The 26,039-nt window shown below is 41.8% G+C and overlaps 2 protein-coding genes across 2 annotated transcripts; one reads left to right on the top strand and one right to left on the bottom strand.

The window, feature by feature from the left end:
* Positions 1 to 8,874: 8,874 nt before the first annotated feature.
* On the bottom strand, positions 8,875 to 9,840 carry LOC308281501 (chemerin-like receptor 1; the record flags this gene model as incomplete). The annotated part of the gene is made up of 1 exon (XM_080721719.1): positions 8,875 to 9,840. One exon carries the CDS (start codon positions 9,838 to 9,840, stop codon positions 8,875 to 8,877), a length of 966 nt encoding a protein of 321 aa, XP_080577845.1.
* A 9,661-nt stretch (positions 9,841 to 19,501) lies between these two features.
* On the top strand, positions 19,502 to 25,591 carry LOC308281500 (chymotrypsin A-like; the record flags this gene model as incomplete). The annotated part of the gene is made up of 7 exons (XM_080721718.1): positions 19,502 to 19,553; positions 21,172 to 21,275; positions 21,956 to 22,035; positions 22,548 to 22,626; positions 23,851 to 24,007; positions 24,519 to 24,655; positions 25,430 to 25,591. 7 exons carry the CDS (start codon positions 19,502 to 19,504, stop codon positions 25,589 to 25,591), a joined length of 771 nt encoding a protein of 256 aa, XP_080577844.1.
* Positions 25,592 to 26,039: the final 448 nt, after the last annotated feature.

Here is a 26,039-nt window from a genome sequence, read left to right as displayed (position 1 = left end):
ATCACTTATCATTGAGAGAGAGAGGTGCGCTTTCTCTAATTATCCAACAGAAGAGAGAGAGAGAAATGGTCACGCTAGCGTCACAACAGAAAGAGAGAGAGAAATGGTCAAGCTAGCATCACTTTGCTTTGAGAGAGAGAGAGGTGCTTTCTCTAACTATCCAACGTACGTTAATCTGACCCTAGACCAGCATAATCATCTCAGTTACTCGAAAACCATATCAGAAAGAGAGAGAGAGAAGCCAACAGCCAGTTGCGAGTCAGGCACCCACAAGGGCTCGTCGTGCCCCTGAGAAGCAACTACAGCCAGTCTCTTTTTTTTTTTTTTTTTTTTTTTTACTGGTCCCCCTCAGCAATAGAGAAACGAAGCCATGTCGTCATTTGTGCGTAATGTCGCCCTCTAGGGGGTTCATGCTGGTATTGTTTTGTATTCAAATCGCCATTGGGGAATTTGCGATCACCGCATATAAGAACTGTGTTAAAAATATAAACACACCATGTGCGCGTTTCTGTCAGCGGGGGGGTTCTGCATAGTTTATGATATTCATTCATATCTGATATAGCCTGTTGTAACTCGTTTCTAGCGTTTATTGTGTTACTCTTTGGGTAAATCTGTACATTTCCACCTTAGTCGATGCTTCATATCCATTTGGGTCAATCCGAGAGCATGGTGTGTTTATATTTTTAACACAGTTCTTATATGCGATGATCTCAAATTCCCCAATGGCGATTTGAATACAAAACAATACCATCATGAACCCCGTAGAGGGCGACATTTCACGCAATTTCACGGAAGTGACATCACACTTCGCTACTGAATGGCGGCCGAAGTGGGCGGAGTTAACTCCAAATACAAAACGTCATACGCACTAAGAGCTTGAGCATGGACCCTTGTTTAATCAAATCAGATAGCAAAAAAAAACGTGTTGATGCATTGAATCCATATGGGAGGTAGGCGGGTAGCCTATTGCAACCCTAGATTCATCAGATTAAAAAAAATCTAGTATTGTAATTTGCAGCTAGTAGTGACAGCCCTACTCATCATGATCGTGGTCTCACATGCACGGCGCTGCTGCTGCTTCGTCTCAGAGCGCTCAGTCTGTCCAGGTGGTTGTTGTTGTGGTTGTGGTTCCGTCTGGATGTGTGGAACTTGGCGAGCAGCAGCTTCCTCCTGAGGCTGTCCATCTCCCTCTGGTTCTGGGTGATCTCCAGCCGCAGCACCGCGTAGCCATCATCCACCAGCTTGCAGATCTCTGCCACCGCGGTGTTCGCCAGGACCTCGATCACCGCGGCCAGCTGGGCGTGGAGCGAGTCGCTGCTGCTGCTGTTGGTAGACATGAGTGGATCACTTCAACAGCCGCTGTTCAAGAAGAAATTGGGTTGTTTTATGGATGTTGTTGTTGTCGTTACTTGTCAACAGTCCACCATATTTGTTCTTCTTCTGCTTTTTTCCTCCTGGTACCGTTCGTGCGACTGCGTGCGTGCTTGCGTGCATGTGCGACATTTGATTGAGGCCTCCTACTGGATGGAGTTAAAAACTGCAACGAGCTTGAAGATTGTTCATTCTCACAGACGTGAGTTGGAACAGAGCAACTCTATCCTTCTATCCATCCCAGCAAGCAGCAGTGGTGAAAGTGAGCCGGAACGGCCGGAACCCCCGTTCCGTTAAAACATTTGGGGCCGGAACGGCGTTCCGTTAAGAAGAGGAGAAACCAGCTGTCAAAATCCCATGTTAAATAGCCAGCCACAAACGCACGTCCAGGAAGAAAACAATAGCCTATACTAAAGTCAGATTAACATACAGTAGGGGAGAGCGGGGTAAACTGAGACACTTTTTACATTTTCTCCCCTAGAGGCGAACTAAAAGATATATCAGTAAAAATATACACATTTCCCAGTAATTTGGGATGTTTCCTAACAATGGAAGTTATCAGAACATATTCAAGACAAAAGGCAGAGAAAATATGATTGTTTTAAAAAAAGTGGTCTTGTGTCTCAGTTTACCCCAGGACCGGGGTAAACTGAGACAGACCAGAGAAATCGACGGGGTAAAGTGATCCACTCACTTTTTTCACTTTAAAACTACCATAAAAACACAAAAACCCGGTTAACCGGGTTAAATATGCGCAATACAAAAATGTACATAGCAGACATTCTTTTAATAGGCTTTGTCCTGTCATTTCCACCCATGTGTCAAATAATGTGACACATGGGCAGAAGGAAAAAACTAAAAACCCTATAAAAAATGTATAGAAGGGTTTACCAAACTTTCCTCAGTTGATCCTTATGTAATTCTTCCTGTAGAATCTATTTCTGCAAAGTATATTGTTGTATTGTGCATAACTAATGAAATAATTCGCATATTTAGTCAAATATGCTAATTATCTCATTAATTATGCACAATACAAAGAAATATATATCAAAAATGGATTCTACAGGGGAAAATACATAAGAATCAATTGAGACTAGTTTGGTACACCCTTTAATTAGGTTTTTACAGCTTTCTCCCTGTCTTTCATGTTAAGGATAGTCTCACTTTACCCCGAAGCAATTGTCTCACTTTACCCCACAGCCACATTTTGGGAAAAGGGATATTTTTTATCAATTCAGGGTAATCTTCAGCTAGCATCTATCACATGGATTTATAAGTTGGTAGTTCATCAACATGTATGATATAAAATGTTCTCCCTGCATCAATTTGCTTTGACACAACAGCTGATTATGTTGACAGCAAGAAAATTTACTTTTACATGCAAAAAACACATTTTTGTGAAAAAAGCATGTTTTCTACAGCACTATCAGGTCTCTCTTTTCATGACAAGTGGGAAATTCAAGGGGCTTGAAAATATAATGGTCACATGGCCACAAATGTGTTCCATTGCCAAGATAAATGGAGCGTCTCAGTTTACCCGGTGTCTCAGTTTACCCCGCTCTCCCCTACACAAGTGTTACTAGTTATATTTTCTGATAAAGTGCTTCTAAATTATTCCCGTGGGTTTGTGTAGGTCAGTGTGATCCAGTCTGTTTGCGTTTCAGTGTTTGTTTGACACGGAGCGAGTGGGTGGGACGTTCGCGAACGAATCGAGTCTTTTGAACGGCTCTTTGAAATGAACGATAGGATTCGGTTCACAGTAGGGAGCCGTTCCTTTCTAATGAACAGTGGTGGGAAAATTACTCAATTTCTTTAGAAATATCAATACTGCAATCAAGTAGAAGTTTGGAATGTTAATGTACTTGAGTAGTAGAAGTATCAAAATGTAGGCCTATGTCTTTTGAACAGCTCTTTGAAAGGAACGGATCCCAGAGATCCGGCTCACTTCAAAGAGCCATAAATCCCATCTCTAGGAGGACTTGTGTCTGTGCCTGCATGCGGCAATGCAGAATAGACCAAAATGATTCAATTCTGCATCTGGAAATGGGAGATGTAGTGGAGTAGAATTAAAAGTATTGGAAATACTCCAGTAAAGTAGGCTAGGCTATACTTAAAACCTGTACTTAAATACAGTACTTTAGTAAATGTAGGTCTACTTAGTTACTTTAGATAACTGGTTATAATAATATTAATAATAATATATATAATAATATAATAAATATAACAATATATATATGCTTACCCTTCTGTATGGAACAATGAACAATATGAAGAGGCTTATTATAGAAGGGCAGCAGGTGGGCCTTTCAAAATGCAGTTTTCTATGCATTTCAGGGGTTTTGGGGGATTAGAGCCTCCCAAATTTTTTTCGGCCGCGCGGCTTCGCCGCACGGCCAATTTATGACAGTTCCGGCAAGAATTTCAAACCACTTTCACCACTGGCAAGCAGACGTGTGTGTGTGTGTGTGTGTGTGTGTGTGTGTGTGTGTGTGTGTGTGTGTGTGTGTGTGTGTGTGTGTGTGTGTGTGTGTGTGTGTGTGTGTGTGTGCGTGCGCGCGCGCGTTAAGATTAGATAAGATAAGATAAGATAAATCAGTATTGTTAAGAGTAAAAACATAGTATAGGAACAGCCAACGGGTAAGATTCAAAATAAAACTGTAGCTGCAAGGAGCAATAATGGGGCCACAGCTAGAAGACACACAAACACACACAAAAAAACTATAAGCAATATGCACTATTGCAGTATTGATTCTTAAGTTAACAATGTGAGTACGTAGGCCTACCTACTTTTTCCACCACTGCAAAAACTGAGTGTTGTGAGGGAGGTCTTAGACCAGTGTTTCCCAAACACATTGCTGCCCCCCACTGGCTGATTAAATCAACACACATGTTTTGTGAGAAGATAAGATGATTCTCCAGGTAGGCTATACAGCCCCTTTTCGACTGCAGCTTTAGCACCACGCTACACCACACTACACCACTCCACACAGTCACACCATAGTACATAAAAATATCTACATGTTCCATTACACAAACGTACCCCATCAATAACTGTGATTATAATACAATAGAATCTATTAAGGTATCATGCATTACAACGATATCCTGGTGATCTAAATGAAAAGTCATTGAGTGATCAGTCATTATGAAGTGTTTGGCCCTGTTGGCCTAGCTCGGACCTATAGGAGTTGATACTTTTTGGTACCACCTTTAGTACCACTTTCACACCACTCTACCCAGGTCGTGGTAGTGGAAAACATGGCACAAGTGGGCTGTGTGGAGTGGTGTGGTGTTGGGCCATGTCAGTCGATAAGGGGCTGTATGTGAAGGACAGCCGCACTCACACACTTTACATGGAATTATGTATAGATTTTATGAGTTTTTTTTCTCCATATCTTTAAGATGTCTTCTTCATGAAATGGATGGTGGAACAGTGGAAATGTCCAGAGGCTGCCACCTATACTAGACAACACATAATGACTGATCACTCACTGACTTGTTATTAAGAAAAGGAACATAATTGTAATACAACATTATTGCAACCGAAGGTCGCAATTTACTATGAGAAATGTCACAGCTTGTCCGTGTCCGTCCGTCCGTGTAGATTTCTATGGTCTGACAACATGCTCTGATGTCACTGTGATGTCAGGGGTACCACTCTACCAGAATGGGTTTGCCGCTCTGACATCACGCTCTGGCTTCACTGTGATGTCACACTAACATAATCCCTTTCATGCCCATATATGGAGTTCCCTGATGTCATCAATATTAACTCATCTGCCGCCCAGCCCGTTTATAAACGTTCTATTTTGCCCAGCTATTTACCGCCCAGCCCGTTTATAAACGTTCTATAGTCTTTTCATTGTTTTACACTTGATGGTGCTCCGGTGCTGCCTGTGACTTAATACAGTAGGGCAACATCAAAGGGAACCAGGTCATTCACGTGAATGAAGAAAAAAGGTCAAAAAACTGCATTGAAATACATGTTATCAGGCAATCCAAATACAAGAGAGAGGGGGGGAGAAAAGTCTGCAGCTGTTTTAGACGCGACAAGCCAGGCTAGCCAGCTGAGGAGAAAAAAGTGTATTAGGTTTTATAATGGGGGAGAGGAGGAAGACGGAGACGGAGTGTGTACTCAACCAGATGCGCACACACACAGGGGTGTCACAAGAGGGGAGTGCAAGTGGGACTGAGTTACTAGGGCCCAATGTGGAGGGTACTTAATTATTTTATACTTTAGCTATTGAAAAATAGCAGATCTACAAGCTCACAGCCCGGCACTCTGCGAGCTTGTAGATCTGCTACTTTTGAAATCCCCCCTATGAAGAACAATCCCGCAGTGAATCCTTGTAGCCAGGGCCCAGATTTTGGTGCGACACGACACCCCTGCACACACAACACGACGAAACCCCCAGGGTTTAGCCTGATCCTTTGCAGACACAACACAATGAAAAACCCAGCGTTTACTTTAGCCTGATCCTACCTGACACTGTCACCTCCTCCTCCCCCAGTGCACTCCTGGCTGTAGAATATTCCATTGATAAACAAACAGTCATCTGCTGGCTCGTAAAACTATATCCATGTGGCTGGCTAAACAACAGTTAACTTAGTAAACAAAATGATCCAAATCCGGTGTTGTAATGGTCATCCACTGGTAGTCGTAGCCTGCCCTCTACTGGACAAGAAAGAACGATCTGCCCAAGTGTGTGTGTGTGTGTGTGTGTGTGTGTGTGTGTGTGTGTGTGTGTGTGTGTGTGTGTGCGTGCGTGCGTGCGTGTGTGCGCGCGCGCGCATGCTGCAAAGATTATGCAAAGATGTAGAGATGTGTTGCAAAAAATGTTCCCTGTGCGTGCGGGCGCGTGCGTGCGTGTGTGTGTGTGTGTGTGTGTGTGTGTGTGTGTGTGTGTGCGCGCATGCATGCGCACTGCAAAGATTATGCAAAGATGTAGAGATGTGTGCAAAGATGTTTCCTGAGTTTCATTAGTTAGGAAATCACATGAAACAGGGTTCCTTACAAAGAGGATGGTCCTTGTTCGCATGTGTGTGCGCGTGCACGTGTGTATGTGTGTATGTGTGCATGTGTGCATGTGTGTTGAGACTGAGCACAGTGCTACAGTTGCATCTATTGGCTTGAAACAACAAAATCAACCCAATAAGAGACTTTTATTCAAGTTAGTTTCATAAAAAGCCTTTTTCTAGCCTTTTTAAACAAATTAGGCCATATTGGGCAGGAGCAGTAGTCGCTAATAAATTCATAGAAAAATCATAGAACATCATTTAAACTCCGTTTATTTTTTTTCTGAAAGTATAGATTTTAATCTTTCCATCGGTATACTCCATTTGTCCATAGACATAGAAACACATTTTCAAAAATATTCATTGGAAATGAGCCAAAATGCTCCAAAACCCTGACATGTTTTGGAAGAGTTTTATAAAAAACGTGGGGCAGGCAATGTGTTAATGATGCCCTGTTAGAGAGATCCCTGTGATGCCAGAGGGAACAAATCCCCTTTATGCCCAAATATGGAGATCCCTGTGATGCCAGTAACCACTTGCTCTGACTCTTTGCTGGAGATAAAGTAGGAAGCACATGTTTTGATTAGCTAGAAGACATATCCCAGAAAGAGGATGTTCTGGATGGCAGGACCCAACTGGATGGATGGATAGAGCTCTGTCTCTGACAACGCTCGATTTTGAGAATGGTTAGCGGTGAGCCATTAGCTATAACAGCTAAGCATGTACTGCTAACACCTATAGCGTGTCAGGTGGTTAGCAGTTAGCTGTGTTGGCGTGAGAGACTGGACGTGACCGGGGTTGCAGTGCAGGGCTCCGGTTGGCAGAGGGAGAGGAATCGCTTTTATGCCAATATGGAGATCCCTGATGTCCACAACCCTGATTTCCACATCACTGTGGCATGACCTCGCCTTAGGGCGAGATCGCTTGTCGCCCAGAGGCGTCTTACTAGTAATCTATACTAGTAAGACGCCTCAGGGTGACATGCCAAACTTTGCACACACACTCCGTGGGTGGCAAACCACAACCTCCGCCCCTGATTTCTCACATGCCCCTGTGCTAGCGCCACCATGAGGTTGCTTTTTGCAGACAACATTAATGGACACTGCTCCTACAGATGTTGAACCAATACCACTTACAGGCCAATTTGTGTATACATGCGACCTGAAAGTATAAGGTCGCGGGTGCAAGCGTCCGAAATGGGTTTCCTCAGACGGGTGGCTGATATCTCTCTTAGAGATAGGGTGAGAAGTTCAGTCACCCGAGAGAGACTTGGAGTAGAACCGCTGCTCCTACACTTGGAAAGGAGTCAGCTTAGGTGGTTCGGGGGCATCTAGTACGGATGCCCCCCGAGCGCCTTCCTAGGAAGGTCCTCGATTACAATGAGTGATGAGGCTCATTGTTTACAACATTTAGGCCTAATGTAAAACATGAATGAATATTATAATACCTTTTAGTTTGATTTTAATACATTTTAAGTAAAAAAAATATAAAAATAAACATGCTTTATTGGTTTTGTGCCAAGCACTCATCAGGACACAGAAATCACACAACATAAACATTACCTTGACAACACATTTGCATAAGACATCTCTTACAGATCACGTTGAACCCAGATTTGACTCAAACAAAGGGTCAAATTCGTTCTCCTGCTTTACCACTAAAATGTGGAACGCCCTACCGAAGCCTTAAAGGAGTGTAAATCCCTACCATCCTTTAAACCGCTCGGAAAAGCCACTTACAGGCGGCTACTCATAACTGGTAACTGTAAACTTAGCCTAACCTTACCTCTCCCTGACCTTTCTAATTGTAGGTCTATATACCATTTATTTTTGCATTGTGTTTTTACGACTGTTTATTTTCTCTGCATAGTACTGTTTTATCTGTCTGTCATTCAATGTTATATGAGTTAAAAAAAGGATCTAAATGTAAATAAGTCGAGTGCTTACTTGAGCTTATTCTTTTAGTCGACCTTGTACAGTCATGAAACTGTACATTTGTCTAGGCAAACTTCTAATAAATTCTTCAATCAATCAATGTTCAGTAACAATGTTAAATAGCTCTATATTGTTACTGCAATCATTGCTATAGTGTTTGTTCAGTAACAGTGTTAAATAGCTCTATATTGTGAGTAGTCGACTCATTACTATAGAGTGTTTGTTCAGTAACAGGAGTCTCCCTTTCTCTCCAGCTCTTTAGTAAACAGAAAATATATTTTCAGGTGGGATACCTATTTTATCCAATCAGGATAGAGAACTCGGGCAGGATACAGATTAATCAAGTGAAACCGGAAGTGATGACACAAAGAAGTGAGCAGACAAAATAGGAACTAGAACACTATAACAAATAATTAGATACTTTGCTAATGACTTAGTATCTCATATGATATGCTATTTCATAATAATTATGAAATACCTAGTCATTATTATGAGAAGGTATCTCATTATTATGACTTACGGGATTTTCTTTTTCTTACATGATGGAAAGGCTCTATTTACTCTCTTCATTGACAGCATTTTCAATTCTCGAAAACAAAGAGCTCATCAGTTTCTGCTTGACGGCTTTGCCCATAAACGCATAGAGGAATGGATTCACGCAACTGCTCGCCCTCGCCAGATACCACGCTATCTTCGTTCCAGTCGTAATAGTCACGTTGCTGAGGTTAATGGCTAGCAAAGTGAAGACGTGGTAGGGAAGCCAGCAGAGGACAAACGTGACGATGACAGCGGTCATGACCTTGAAGGACAGGACGGACCTGGCCATCCTGTTGCTCTGTATCCTCACAGCGATGACAGAATAACACGCAGTGATGATGACCAGAGGGAAGATGAAGCCTAGAACAAAGTCAAAGATGAGAGATGTAGAGGTGCTGGGTAGCATTTCATAACTGTTGTAGCATTGAGTAACCTGCTCATCATGGTCTGTTGTAATGTCACGAGCGACTAAAGAGGGAACGCTCAGCATCATGGCTAAGAGCCAGGCAATGACCACTGCTAGCCTCGCCCTTCTCAGCGTACGATTGTTTCGGGCCCAAACCGCAAACGCCACGCTCACGCAGCGGTCAACGCTGATGACGACCTTCAGGAAAACGCTGCTGAATATGTTGAGGAACAGGAAGAAGTAGACAAACTTGCACATGAAACGTCCAAAGGCCCAAGATCCCGTGGCTACCAAATGGCTAAAGAAAGGCAGAGTTGCGCAGAAGAGGAGGTCGGACACGGCCAGGCTGAGGTACCATGTGGTGTTCACCGACTTCTTACGCATCTTGAAGCCGATCACCCAGATGACCAGGCCGTTTCCCACAACCCCCAGCAGGAAGATGATCACATGTATCACAAGCTGGGTGACGCACCATGGTTGGTCAATGCACCGTGGTGAAGGATGGTTTGTGATGTTTGGACCTGGTGTGTCGTAATAATCTGCAGTGGTAGGCGAAGATGACGTCACGGATGCCATGGTGCACTAGACTCCTGTAATACAGTTGAAAAGGAAATAAACATTGATGTTTATTCAAGTACATTTTTGTCATTTTACCACAAATATGCATTTAGCAGCATTAATGCAGGGACGAGCTGGGCCCCTGATTCAGCCAGGGAAAAGGAGTTGGAGAGGCCCTCATTATTGCGTGCGGCCATTGGCCTCACACAAGATTTTTTGCGGGCGAGCTGCGAGGCCCTAAATACTAAGCGATGAGCGGTTACTGTGATTTTAGGTCTCATCGTTTTCTGGTATAGAAAGAGTCTAATTATGTTGTATGTAGACCATCTATAGGAGTATCAAGGAAGCTAGGGAGTAGTGGACCGGTATTCAGATGATAGACAAGCCAGTAGGGCCAATGTGATGGCTCTGTGGGCTGCTGCTACTCAGCGCTGCCATTTCAGATCATGAGAGACAAGCCAGTGGGCCATAACATGAGTTATATTTACTTTGTGGGCCGGCCATTTTTTTAATGGTTGGCCTGGACAGGCCGGGAATGGACCGGCCTTTCGGGAGTTGTCCCGCTTTTCCCAATGGCCAGCACGTCCCTGGGCATTAATGATAAGTATGAGCAATAACCAGCAATAACAGCAAGTATGGTATGGGGGAGGGCTATTAATGCACAACATTGAAGAAACGCGAGGAAAGTCACTCTGTGTGTGGGTGCATGCGTGCGTGCGTGCGTGTGTGTGTGTGTGTGTGTGTCAACTAAGGGGCAAGTTCTGTTTGCTGGAAATGAAGCCGCTTCCAGGTTCCCGTTGAAGCTGCTGTTCCAATTAATGGCACAGCAGATGTCGTTGTTTCACTGGTACCAAAAAACCTTCAGCTCATTGGAGGTCTATGAGGATTTGACAAACTTTACACTTTATTTTCTTATCTTCATAAACGTTTTCATTAACACTTGATGTGTAATTCAGAATGTCAGTCCTTCCACCAGAATGCTTTTATTTTAGTTTGGTGATCACATACTGGAGGGAGGCACACATAAAAGTAAAAGTTCTCTATTGAACATTTTTACTTTAGTAAGTATTGGCTATTAAATTAAACCTGAAGTAAGTACCAAAATGAAGTACCAAAAATAATCAATCTTCAAAATCAAAATCAAAAAGTCTTTAAAAAATATCTACAACCTCAAAATCACATTCACAATGTGACGTGTTCATGCCCTGGCTACTTCATCATACTACAGTGTCACACAAAAACAACAAAAGTGGCTGATCTACAAGCTCAAAGTCTCAACGCTCTGTTTTTTTAAAGCCTGCACTTGGACCCACTTTGGGGTGGATTGTAGCCTACTCTACACCAGTGGTTCTCAACCTTTTCAGGCCGCGACCCCCAAAATAATCATATTTGAAATGGGGACCCCCCCACCCTGCACAAGTACTTGGAACTGTAGGAGAATTGGCATTACATTTTTAAAAAACAAAGGTTTAATTAGTAGTGAAAATAGCCGATCTACAAGCTCACAACATGGCACGAAGCGACGCATTGTGAGCTTGTAGATCTGCTATTTTCACTTTTTGGGTCCCAGGCAAACGTCTAATTTCTCTTTTGGGTCACGGGCAAAAGAGGTTGGGAACCACACACCAGTTCACCTTTTTCCCAACTATGTCTCATACCACTGCAGTCTGACCTCTAAATGCTGAGAGCTCATCACGAGTGGCCAGGCAAAGAGGAACTTGATTATGCTGAAGTATGTTGCCACAGTTTTGCCACAAATGTCAACAGAGCTTTGGAATATGAGCAAATGATGCATGTGAGCGTGAGTGACAAAGTCACAAGTTGACATGAAAACAGAAGATTATCAACACAGTATTATGGTGCTAAAGAATGGGAGAGTGTGTTGTTACTGTTGTTTCGTGTTCGTTTGACTTATTGTTCATATTTGGGAATGTGTTGGGATGAAGTGTCTCGTAGCCTATAAACTGACCGATTGGTTTGAATTTGTGGAACGATCAAGCGGTCAACATCATCAATTGCAACACCTGTCAATCTCAAAGACACGACACCTGACTTAATAGAAGGCAAAAATAAGAATGAATTAATTAATTTAACAAAAATGTGCCCACCTATTTGGTGCCAGGCCTATAATTAAATCCTGCCTATGCCACTGACAGAGCCTCTTTAGATATCAAATAAGGCAGAAACATCTACACTTTCTTAGCACAAAGATACACTTTCCATTTGCACTCATGATGAGGAAACTGGGTCAAAACACAACTAGCACTACAACTAAAATTAAAATCAGTTTCACTAGGGCAACCTTTTTTTCCTTCTTTTTATAACATTAACAGAACTGAGGGCACAAGTTAAGTTTTAACTTTGACACAAGTGTTACTGACACACAGAGAGTGCATAAGCAAATAAACAACAAACTAGAAGCGGTACTCTTCCAAGCACTGGTCTCCGCCAGGTCAGGCGTCCTGGTGGCACTATAATAGGCCAATGTGAAAAGGGTGGCATGTCTTTGTCGGCAGTCTTGGGTCTTTTACGGCAATCGGATGCTGCATGCATGATTTGAGGCATTGTGTTCCAAAAAAGGGTGTCATTTGTTCCTTCCTTGACCTAGTGGGAATGTGTGGCAAATTCCACAGTAATCGCAAGCTGCGTTCATGATGTGAGGCATTTTGTTCAGAAACTGAGCAATCCTGCAAACTTTGGAAGCCAATATTAGCCAATTTGGATGGAATATGAAATATCGGACAGATCGGTCTTGATCACATGACTATAGAGAGACTGAGTACTGATTTGCGTGATTGTTGGAGAAAATCTGATGGAGTAATAAAGGAATGTGTTTTACATAAGTTGGCCTACTGGTGGCGCTATAAAGGCAAATGTGAAAAATGCAGGGCAAAGGTTTTTCCTTAGCCTCTAGGGAGTGTGGCAGTGTGCAAGAGCGCATGTTTTCCACTGATCAGTGGAGTTAAAGGTAAACCCAAATTGGCCTGTTATAGCGCCACCATGAGGCCGATTTGAGAAATGTGAAGTGGAATTTCTTCCTCTGCCTGTGGGAACGTGCGTGCCCAATTTCACCAAGATTGCACGCTGTGTTCATGATTTTAGGCATTTTGTTCAAAACGAAGCAATCCTGCAAACTTTGGAAGCCAATTTCAATATGGAAAATCGGACAGATCCATGTTGATCACATGACTGTAGAGATACTGTCTACCGATTTTCATGATTTGTGCGCAGGATTACATTAGATAATTGACCACAAAATTGTGGAATAAAAAAATTATATATGTGTAAATACATATTATTTATGTAATAAATAGAATTTTAACTCTGACAGTATAGCCTACAAATGAAACCAAATGAACCCTTAAATCTTAAATACTAATCTTAACTATATTTAATCTATCACTGTTGCATTCAAAGCTGCTAAAAGGCATATAATTCACTTGTCCCCATAGTTGTCCCACCCTGAACAAGGAAATGGAAAACTTGAGGTAGACGCATACAGTCCTTACCTCTCACAAGTCCTGATGATTCCACCGTCCTCCACTGTACAAATATTTCTGTAATGAATTAAAAATAACAAAAGTAAGTCACAGGCTGTGACTGCACTTCAACTACAAAACGCTCAGCCAATGACTGTGACTCACAGCATCAGGAAGGAGCTGGAAATAAGTTATTTCCAAGATGAAGCAATGAAATGGGTGGGGAGACAGACACATAGATAAAGACATATAGGGGGGAGTTTTCCTGAATGCAATGTACAAATGTATGCTGATGATGCGGTCATCTTCATCCATGGTAAGAGTGTTGAGGTAATAACAGCTATATCCTCACAAGTGCACTGGATAAGGTCCAAATCTGGTTAAGTGCCAACTGCCTTCTGTTGAATGTAAAAAATAAAAAAAAAACATTCTGCATGCTGTTCAGTAAGAGACCAGTGAGGTTCGAACTGTCAAATGTCTACTCGAAAGAGGAAGAACTGGAATTGGTTTCCCATTTCAAGTACCTTGGAGTCATTTTGGAATCAAAACTGACTTTCAAGACATAGCCTACCTTAATTGTAAGATCCTATCACACATTGAATACTGTTTCACAAACTGGTATTTTGCTGGTACAACAATCATCAAACAGATAGAACATCTCTTCAGGAGAGCCATTAAGGTCTTTGACAAAAAAACAAACTCATACCATCATTGTGTCATTCTGGAAAAACATAATCTTTTAAACTTTGAACATTTTAGTCAATTTAAAAATGCCTGTTTATTTACAAATGTCTAAATGGTCTGGCTCCCCCTCCGCTTAGGGAGTTTATTCCCTGGAAGAGCAAAGAAAAGGTTGGTCCTTTTCACGGCAGAAGTCTGTAATCGAGAGATTACAGGAAGAGTGACTAATGACACCAGGTCAGTGTCTAGGGGTGACTGTGAGGTCAGTGTCAGAAAGCCTTCAGTCAAAATGTCTTGTCCGTTAATTTAAACCCCATGGATATATGGAGATCCCTGTCCAATGTCATCTATATTAAGGACATATCTGGGAATGCCCATATTTGGTAATGCCCATATATGGGCATGTTTTTTTAGGGCGAGGTCGTATGTCGCCCTCAGGGGTCTTACTTGTAGTTTACAATACTTTTGCTTCTACTCCCATTACATCTCGGTTATTTGGATTATTAATATTACAGAACACACATTCACCACTTCATCGCTATATTCATTTCGGCCATTTGAAAATAGCCGATCTAGCTCCCAGTGCATTGTGATGCGACACATTTTGAGCTTGAAGATCTGCTATTTTCAATAGATTTGTATACATTTTATACATTTGAAAACTTGTGAAATGGGACATTCTGCATAATGAGTACTTTTACTTTTGTACTTAAAGTATATTTTGATACCAACACTTCTGTACTTTTACTCAAGTAGATTTTGAATTCTGGACATTTACTTGTAACAAAGTATGTCTACAGTGCAGTATTGATACTTTTACTTAAGTTAAACATTCAGGTACTTTTTCCACCACTGGTGAAGGGGCTCATTTGCATTAATTATAAAGGGCTGAACAACATTGAGGAAAAAATAAAAATGTGTTTTGAACTTAGGCAATGGTCCTTGTATGGCAAATGCAACGCTCTGCCATATAGTGGGGGAGCCAATCGAGCAGATTCTGTTGGTCGTAATTTTGGAATGTTAATTTTTGGAGACATGTATATCTTGATTCTTGGGGTTCTCAGAATGTCAAAAAAACATGTCTCCAATTTTTCTTTTTGGGTTTAGCTTGTGTAATTAGCATAATTAGCCAATTAATTGCCAAAAACAGTAAATGGCAATAACTTTGCTTCTAGGTAACTTATAAAGGTGATTTAAGAGTCTAAGTCCATGTTTGTGAGGTCCAGAAATTCATCTGTTACCATTGTGAAGTCATACAACATTTCCTAGTTAGCATAATTAGCATAAATGATGCAAAAACGAGGCGAAAATAAGCAAATTGCTTCATTTCTTTAGTTTTAGTCAACTTTGAAAGCTTCTCACAAACTCTAAGATGTATGTTTACAAGTCATCAATTATCATCATCCTAAAATAAATCATACAACCCTTTGTCTGTGTAATAATTATGTAATAATCAAACCGAAACCAAAAATAGCTATATTTCTTTGCTTTAAGTTAATTAATAAAGATGATCTTACAGACAGTGTAAGTCTGTTTGCATGTCTAGAAAATATTCTCTTTCCATAACTAGGATATCTAACCTTTCCTTATTAGCTTAATTTGCATATATATTGTAACGACCCTGCAAGAGATCGGGCCGTAACTCGCCATGCCAAGCGAGCTGCTTGCCTTGTCTGCTGAGTGGGGGGCTGGGGTCCGCTTCCCGGTTTGGGAGCGAACTGCCTCACTCAGTCTGCAAAACGTTACATTAGTGTCAGACGGGCGGGCCCGTGGAGCATGCCTTTGCGTGAGGGACGTGAGGGACTCGGCCGTGGGCAGTGAAGTGATATAAAATAAAGAACAATACGAGAAATGGTCACAGAATTATCTGATTGTTTATTCTCAGAAAGTTCTGTAAACACATTTAAATAGAAGGGTCTCCATCTTCGTCGTTGTCATCATCAATCCCCAACAGATGTGCCTTGCTTACATTACAACACACCTATTCATCTGCCCCACATGCACATCTCAGAGCAGTTAAAATGTTGAGATCGACAAGAACAATGTGACATGCACTGGGATTTTTCGCAGACACATTTGATCAGTTGGGTAATGGTGGCTGGAGCTGGGGGATCATGTGTTGTTACTAGCACCAGTTGATCTCCATCCATATTCAGTTGCTGGTGGTATCTGTGGGTTATGTACGTGGTCCTCATACCATACCATTGCCTGGTAATGGGCACGGGCAATGGCTTGATGTAATGCTCCTTGTGTAGGTTGCAGCTTCTCGGCTTCTAATTGTTTCTTTGTGAATAACCTCCACCTGAGCTCACCAACATCCACAAGATTTGTACCGGGCTTGTACAGCTGGTAAACAAATGCTTCAATCTTGTTTTCTGCGTCAGAACTGAGCTTTTTTGTAGTACCTAGAGTAGCAAATGCAAATGGGAAAGCCATAATGGATCAAGAGATGTTCCCAGTGGGCTGACCACTTCATAGCCACACTGGACAGGAAGACCAAAGAACATAGTGAGACCCATGTAGTATTTGACCGCCATGACATTGCATCTTCACTGAGGGAGGCCACATGTAAGCGATGCCAGGGTGGCAAGCCCCCTACCACTTATCATGTGGAAGACAACACACTAATAGGGATGGTGTCAGAAAAACTGTCAGGTATCCACACCAAAGATGAGCTGACTGTCTATCTGGCTAAGAAAGCCCTCCAACACTTCCAGGGGAAACCCAACATTTTCATAATCACGTCAAGGCAACATGTCCACTCAAACTCTATCAATGTAAAACATCTCCACAGCTCACAGGAAGAGGCTGACACAAGGATAATCCTGCACAGCCTGCTGTGTGTGGGTTACCATCAGCTGTACAAGGACCCCCATTTCATCACCGGTGTGGGGAACAAAAAACGTATTATCTCACTGTAGCCAGTAGTGCACTGGGTAAAACAAGGACTTCAGCCTTACCAGGGTTACATGCCATTTCTGGAGCTGACCAGCCAGGCCATTTTGCTGGCAAGGGAAAGTTAACCTGTTGGCAAGCCCTGTGGAGGTGGTATCTGCATTTGCTACTCTAGGTACTGCAAACAAGCTCAGTTCTGACACAGAAAAAAAGATTGAAGCATTTGTTTCCCAGCTACAAATACAATCCCGGTACAAATCTTGTGGATGTTGGTGAGCTCAGGTGGAGGTTATTCACAAAGAAACAATTAGAAGCAGAGAAGCTGCAACCTACACAAGGAGCATTACATCAAGCCATTGCCCGTGCCCATTACCAGGCAATGGTATGGTATGAGGAGTCAGGACCACGTACACCCACAGATACCACCAGCAACTGAATATGGATGGGAGGCTGAGGGAAATCAACTGGTGCTAGTCCCAACACATGACCCCCAGCTCCAGCCACCATTACCCAACTGAAATCCCAGTGCATGTCACATTGTTCTTGTCGATCTCAAACGTGTAACTGCTCTCAGATATGCATGTGTGGGGCAGATGAATAGGTGCGTTGTAATGTAAGCAAGGCACATCTGTTGGGGATTGATGATATTAGAACAAACAATCAATCTGTGACCATTTCTCATATTGTTCTTTATTTTATATGAGGGATATACAGTATATAGGCCTATATATATTGTAACGTTTTGCAGACTGAGTGAGGCAGTTCGCTCCCAAACCAGGAAGCGAACCCCAGCCCCCCACTCAGCAGACAAGGCAAGCAACCCGCAACACCAAGATGGCGAGTTACGGCCCGATCTCTTGCAGGGTCGTTACACTACCCCCTCCTCACGCTTCACTGCCCACGGCCGAGTCCCTCACGTCCCTCACGCAAAGGCATGCTCCACGGGCCCGCCCGTCTGACTAATGTAGCGTTTTGCAGACTGAGTGAGGCGGTTCGCTCCCAAACCGGGAAGCGAACCCCAGCCCCCCACTCAGCAGACAAGGCAAGCAGCTCGCTTGGCATGGCGAGTTACGGCCCGATCTCTTGCAGGGTCGTTACAATATATATGTAAATTACGCTAATAATGAAAGGTTAGATATCCTAGTTATGGAAAGAGAATATTTTCTAGACATGCAAACAGACTTACACTGTCTGTAAGATCATCTTTATTAATTAACTTAAAGCAAAGAAATATAGCTATTTCTCGTTTGGGTGTGATTATTACATAATTATTACACAGACAAAGGGTTACATGATTTATTTATAGGATGATGATAATTGACTTGTAAACATACATCTTAGAGTTTGTGAGAAGCTTTCAAAGTTGACTAAAACTTAAAAAAATGCAGCAATTTACTTATTTTCACCCGTTTTTGAATAATGTATGCTAATTATGATAATTAGGAAAGGTTGTATGACTTCACAATGGTAACAGATGAATTTCTGGACCTCACAAACATGGACTTAGACTCTTAGATCACCTTTATAAGTTACCTAGAAGCAAAGTTATTGCCATTTCCTGTTTTGGGCAATGAATTGGCTAATTATGCTAATTACACATGCTAAACCCCAAAATAAAAATTGGAGACATGTTTTTTTGGCATTCTGAGAACCCCAAGAATCAAGATATACATGTCTCCAAAAATTAACATTCCAAAAGTACGGAAATTGATAGGCTCCTCTACTAATACCTAAACAATGTTAAGGAGAGCCCCTGCTGCCTGCCCACATGTATACTGTAGCATGTCTGACTGCCTGTAGAACCTGGGAAATAAACACATGTTACTATGGACATACATGACAAGGACTGAAGCCTTGTTGTCTTTTAAAGCTTGTGAGCTAAAAAGGAAAATAAAAGAAGAAAATAATTGGAAAGGAAAATAGTGCCTTTCGTCTCACTAAATATATTCAGGGGATATTAATAAAATCTGGGAATAAATTTGTTACCAAACGATTTCTTCACCAATGTGTTCGTAAAGGTGTCTAGTAACATATCTAACAAAGATTGAAATTCAACATCCCTAAGAGAATCTGGACCCCATACAACTGTGAAAAGTGATGACTCATCATTAAACCACCGTTCTTTGGGGCTGTTTTTGGCCCAATGAATGTGTAAAACAGAATGCTTGCAATGGATTCAGAATAATTAAAAACACCTAGTTAGACCCCTCACATGCTACTTAAAGCATATTTTTTGGGAGTACATTTTTCCCTTTTAGTATAGTGTATAGTAAGTGAATGAGACACAGAATTACCCTAGCTGTCAAAGATTCTCCTAGGGATGTTGAATTTCAATCTTTGTTAGATATGTTACTAGACACCTTTATGAACACATTGGTGAAGACATCGTTTGGTAACAAATGTATTCCCAGCTTTGACAGGAATTCTGCTAAAATTCCCTGACTAATAAGGTGCAATTATCTGTAGTCAGCTCTGACTAATGCATTCATATGTCAATAATATATTTTATTCACATGCAACAAGGACAGAGTTTGTGCCACTCCCACCAAGAAGATAAGATGTAGTGATATAATGTTCCAGTATAAAAGAGCCAGTGGTCAGTCTGCTGGTGTCACATTGTAACCATGGCTTTCCTGTGGATTCTCTCCTGCCTTGCCTTTGTGGGCGCTGCCCATGGTGAGTAATTATAACTGCTGAAACTCCAAACGCGGGCACTATGGACAGTAGCAGGTCAGGTGAGCACTAGGGACATCTGGGCACCTCGATGTAAAATTGGCTATTTTGTCCCAAATGTAATTTGGAAAATGATATTAAGTAAAGTAAAGTATACATGATTAGAACATGCTTAAACATTAGACAATTAAGGTCTTAACATTACTATTGCTAGAAATTTCTGTGAAACCTCTCAGTAATTTTGGGGCATAAACAAGGATCGATTTAAGTCAAACATTACTTAAGACCATTTTTTCAAAACATTTTGGACAAAACAGACAATTTTACATCGAGGTGCCCAGGTGTCCCTAGTGCCCACTATCCCTTTGAACCCAGACTATTATAAAAAAATATATATATATATATTTTGTTTCTCAAAGCGACTTTATAAAAGCGCAGTGATGTTGCTAGGTTTTCAATGTAATGGGTCCCGGGACCCACAGGTGGTCATTCAAATGGGTCCCAGAATTATCTTATGGGTCCCGCGACGACACACGCATTATGTATCAACGGTGAAAACATTACAAAGGACTTTAATTTAAACAAATAGTGTCAAATAGCTACTTGTATGTATTTAATAAAGGACAGAAGCATGGATTTACAAGACAATCTCAATCATCTCATCAATAATGCCAGAACGCACAGCTGTGGAGACTCCACCACATGCAGCTCAGCTGGTGCAGTGAAATGACTGCTAGCAGGAAGGATAAAGTTGTATGCATCCTGGGGAAGCAGTGATGCTAGTTTAATGCGTCCTTTATTTAAAAGTATGCGTCAGGGACGCAGGATGCAGGGCTATAGCATTTAAGCGCGATATAAATTGTATGTATTATTATTGTGATTATTATTACTATGATTACACCAGTCTGAGTCACATCAAATAGACCAAGAGAGTAGGCCTGTCTTTCTTCTAATGAGAGAGCTGCCATTTTGTAACATGCCATTTGGTGAGGTATTTAATTCATATTTTATAGGCCAGGGGTTCCCAAACTTTTTTGGCTCAAGGCACCCCTAGAAATATTCTTTTCATCCGAGGCACCCCGACATTATATTCATAATTGTCACTCCCAGGACCTTATATTTACTGCATATTTAGCAATTTTGTTGCGAGGAAAACATTGAGATAATAGCCATTTTGGTTAGAACTGACTGAAAATAACGTACTTCAAGTTTAAAATGATACTAAATAAAAAGATCGAAGTGTCGAAATAAATTCCCAACTATTATCAAATTATCTCGTGGCACCCCTGGATTGCTGTCACGGCACCCCAGGGTGCCCCGTCACCCACTTTGAAAACCCCTGTTGTAGGCTACTACTAATGGCAGAAAGTGGTTCCCAAACTTTTTAACTCAAGACCTAAAAGAGAAATTTGATGTCTCCCCCTCTACATATGCTGTTTTCATTACTTCCTAAACATATTATTCCTTCAAAGTAAACAGATTATTTTCAATTTGTGTGTGTGTGTGTGTGTGTGTGTGTGTGTGTGTGTGTGTGTGTGTGTGTGTGTGTGTGTGTGTGTGTGTGTGTGTGTGTGTGTGTGTGTGTGTGTGTGTGTGTGTGTGTGTGTGTGTGTCCGTCCAGACTGTGGCTCTCCAGCCATCCCTCCAGTGATCACTGGACACTCCCGTATCGTCAACGGTGAGGAAGCTGTTCCTCACTCCTGGCCCTGGCAGATCTCCCTGCAGGTAAGCATTACGCACCACCACCTTGTGTTACATTTGTTTACAACATCTGTCTGCTCTCTCACCATCTCCTTCAGGCACATGCGCACATAGACATCAAAGGGGGCCTGAGCCCCTGCTGCCCTTTACCCGTCTGTAAAAAAAGTCTCCAGTATTGACTTGATTATGTTTAGTTTAGTGTGGTATCAAGTACCGAAAATAGCCTACCTCCGCAAGCTCCAAGAGTTTGGAGGTCTGCTATTTTCGATATTTTCACCAAAAGGCCCTTTTATAAATGTCAGCCCCTGCCTCTCTAACATTCTCTGCACGTCCCTGTCTACAGTAGTGCTTCTCAACCTGTGGGTTAGGACCCCCAGTGGGGTCCCCACATTATTTTGGGGGTGTTCCCCAGATGGCCGTGCGTGAAGAGATAACTTAAGGATTTTAAGGACCCTTTTAATACCTAAAAGAGAGAAAATAAAAAGACCATTTGCGTTTTATTGTTACATAATTGACAGACAGTGTTATTTAGGCCTATATGGTGGATCAAATGATTAAGAAATATCCTATAGTTTTGTTTTGGCTCAGATTTTTCTTTTTTCTTTGAAAAATTAAAAAAAAATATATATATTCCGTTATTTTAGCAAGGTGACGGTATCGGTATGTAAATCCTATGGTTGCTAATAAATACAATGTGTATTCAGGATGACACAGGCTTCCACTCCTGTGGTGGCTCCCTGATCAACGAGAACTGGGTGGTGACTGCTGCCCACTGCACTGTCAGGTACAGTAGTCCAACAGCACCCTCTGCTGCTCAGTGATATTGCTGACAGACAGCACATGTGGGTTCTGCTCATGCAATAGGGAAGGCCTATCATTTCCAAAAGTGAGACCACCTGAGGGAAATAGAAGCATAGTATTTTCGAGTGGTGCTGGCTTTGTTTGTTCGTCAAAGGTTTGTTGTACTACCAGGGTCACACATTGGCCAAGCTTCGTGGAACACTTACTGAAATTAAGTCATAAATTGCACCGCTCACTTCACACTGGGTGTGATTTTTTAATGTTCAAAAACAAATTGGACAAACATTCCGCTTTTGGGAGAGACTTTAACTGCCATATGCCATTTTTTTTATGAGACTCATAAAAGGCTCACCATGCAAATCATAGTCTGTAGCCTACCGCTGAAAGATTATGTTCGTTCTTGTGACTTGCTGAAAAGAATTATTAGTATTGGCTAACTAATTAATAGATTATTAATAAGCACAGATCATTGTTTAATTTCAAACCTTTTTCCAGAGCTAATACCGTTGTAGTCCTGGGCCAGCACGACCGCAGCTCCAGCACAGAGGACATCCAGAAGATCAGTTGGTCAACGGTAGGCTACAGTTATAAGACATGCACAGGACACAACGTTATTTTCTTACATGTATATTATCAGGACACTGTGGGCCCTATTTTCGTCCATGCCTTACGCTTTATTCCTAAACTCTTTTGCCATTTTCTTACTATTTGGGAGAAGAATATACTGTGTATATTTGATCTATAACCTCACAGCGATCGGCTATTTGAAGTATTGGAGGCGAGTATAACATGTTTTTCAAAATAGTAAAAGAAAATGGCAAAGAAGTTTAGGGATAAGGGGTAAGGCATGTATGAAAATATAGCTCTGTGGCTTCGATCTTTTACACTCCTCTCCATTCCCAGTTCATGATATTGGCCCTTTTTCTGGACATTTTTCACATGGAAAACATTGTTGGCTTGAAGCCGTGTATTTGCTCAACAAAGAAGGGTCCATTTGGTCCATTGGTACTCTCAGAGTTATGTGCCATATACTGTAAATCAGTGTCATACATATTCTGAAGAAAACATGGAGACTTGACATTCAGTAATTCAGTAATTCAATGAAAACTAAATCTAACATTGCCACAGACAAGGACAAGTCTTTGCTATGGACACATTTGTCTGTGTACGGTATGGACATATTGATGACCCTTGCTCCTAACAGCTAAGTTGACTTGAGAGAGAGAGAGAGAGAGTGTTGTGAGTGTGTGTGTGAGAGAGAGCGGGGGTCACATGTGTGGGAGGGTAGATGCTGTATGAAAATGACCTGGCCAATCAGTGACTGCGTTTGAAATGATGCAGTCACTGATTGGCCCGGTCGTTTTCTGATTTCTCATACTCGCTCCCTATGGGTCGAAGTCCAGACTGATACCTTGGAGGAATGTGTGAGTGAATCCACGTTATCAGTCTGGCTAATGCCATGCAGGCTACACACGAATGTGTGCAAATATACCATATTAATTATGTGTTTTTTGAAGTGTGCCGTAAACACTGTCAATTTATTTCTCTTTTATTTTTTTTTGGCAAACTGAGGCAGGGGTAGGGATAAGTATGATGCTTCTCCCTGTCCCCTTTCCCAGCATCATGGGCACTTTACTATGTCAAATGGACTTGACAACTCGTGCCTTGGACTTTCCTTTTTCTTTTTTGTCATTGTGCCTTGCTTAAATTGCACTAATGCACTTTGTATATTATGTATTTTGTTGTCCAAAAGAGCTGTAAATGAACTGAACTAACTTCATAACTTCTTCTCTGACAGTACTTCAAGCACCCGAGCGACATCCAGCTGATCAAGCTGTCCCGCCCCGCCCAGATGGGCATGCACGTGTCCCCTGTGTGCATGGCCGAGAGAGGCGACGACTTCCCCGGTGGCATGATGTGTGTGACCTCCGGATGGGGCCTGACCGACCCCTTTGGTGAGGGAACAGCCCAAACATTCACTTGTTCTATTCCCTGTTTGCTTGGTTGCTCTATGGATTTGGCGTCCTGCTAAATCTGTTGTGTCACCTATGTTGGCTAATTATTATCGTAGATAATATGTAGATTTCTTTATTTTACACTGCAATCGTATTATTAGTACATTCTATCAAATCATGTTTTTGTGTAGGTAGAACTCAATATGAGCGGACACTAATATTACCAGATACACATAAAGAGGTAGCCCTGAATTACCATAACAGGTCTGTAGGACCTAATAAAAGAAAGTATACTTGGGCTCATAATAATGTGCCATAGCGCTAGTAAATCATACATATTCTGAAGAAAAACATTCAGTAATTGTGTCTTATGATCAAAAGAACATTATGATGCTGTGTAATACAGAAAATTGAAAACAATCCAAAGGACAAGGACAACTCTTTGCCACGGACACATTGATGGACATTCTATGCAATTAAACCTTTGGAATCCTGTGTGTTTTCTCTCCAGCCGACAACACCCCTGCCCTGCTCCAGCAGGCTGCTCTCCCCCTCCTCACCAACGAGCACTGCAAGAGCAAGTACTGGGGAGACATGATCACTGACCAGATGATCTGTGCTGGAGCCTCTGGAGCCTCTTCATGCATGGTGAAGTGACACAGAGACGGAGAGAGAACATCAAGATGACATTATGACAAAAGACACGAGAATTACAGATGATGTGTAGCCTGCAAGTCAGTTCTAGGGTTTGTAAAAACCAAAAACCAAATAAAAATGCAATCTAAATTACGTGTATGGTCATTGAGGGTAGACAAGTAACACTTTACCGTAGCATTTGCCTACGCCTACCCTCAATGACCGTGCGTATACACGTAATTTAGATAGTATTTTTATTGTTTTTTTGGTTTTAGTGCTTGGTCTACGTTGTTCTTAGATTACTATTTCTATACATTTGATGTATTGATGTTGATGTAACGATGTATTGCCTTGCTATTGTAAATCGTTCTGGATTAAGAGCGTCTGCTAAATGCCTAAATTGTAAATTGTTATAGATGTATTCTGAGACACACATACGGGCCGTAATTTTCTTTATTTGGTTAGAAAACAACTGCTTTCACCATTGGATTGCATTCGTTTTTTGTCATAGCGCAACATATAAGTATAGCAGCTTGCCAGGTCAAACAATGAATCACATGACGTTGATCCCCTTCTCCTATTCGCTCATACTAGGACTAGTAGGACATGACTTATCTGTATCCATAAGAATATCTCCCTGCTCTTAAATGGTTGTCTGCTAATGTACTGAGCAGGGAGTAATGTATAAGCAGAGACTTAACGGCAAGATCAAATATAATATTTACACTTGTATCATTGGTCTCAATCTATTGGAGAGTTATCTGACTGAAGTGCTTGTTGTTTCAGGGTGACTCTGGAGGTCCCCTGGTGTGTCAGAAGGCTGGTGCCTGGACCCTGGTTGGTGTGTTCTCCTGGGGCCATGGCTCCTGCAGTGTCTACTCTCCTGGCGTGTACGCCCGCGTCACCGAGCTGCGTGACTGGGTGGACCAGATCGTCGCCGCCAACTAAACCCGCCGGCGTTGGCATATCGTTGCTGTCGGGGCAGAAACCTCTTATATTCTAACTGTTTGTGTTTTCTTTTTTTACATAAATTAACACGCTACTTGATCACACCACAGCGTCACACGAAAGCATCAAAGGTAGCGGATCTACAAGCTCGAAACGTGGTGTGAAGCAACGAGTTCTGAGCTTGTAGATTTTGCTGTTGTGGGAATTTGAATGCTGAAAAGTAACAGTTTTGCATTTGTGAGATTTCCGCCCGACAAACGATATTCACAATCAATAAAATAAAATGAAAAACTGCAACCAATTCAAACATGTTGTATGGGTGTATTTGTCCAATTGTGCAAGTATTACATGTGATAAAATGCATATCGCTTAATACTTGAATGAATAACCACTGATTTGTGGTTGATTTGTCGTTCCCAATAATAAAATAAAATCGAAATAAACAAAA

This window comes from Nannobrachium achirus (assembly GCF_963921795.1).
Source record: "Nannobrachium achirus genome assembly, chromosome: 3".
In the NCBI taxonomy this organism is placed as follows: Eukaryota; Metazoa; Chordata; class Actinopteri; order Myctophiformes; family Myctophidae; genus Nannobrachium; species Nannobrachium achirus.
The sequence above is the reverse complement of the archived record's forward strand: the minus strand, read 5'-3'. Positions and strand labels throughout refer to the sequence as shown.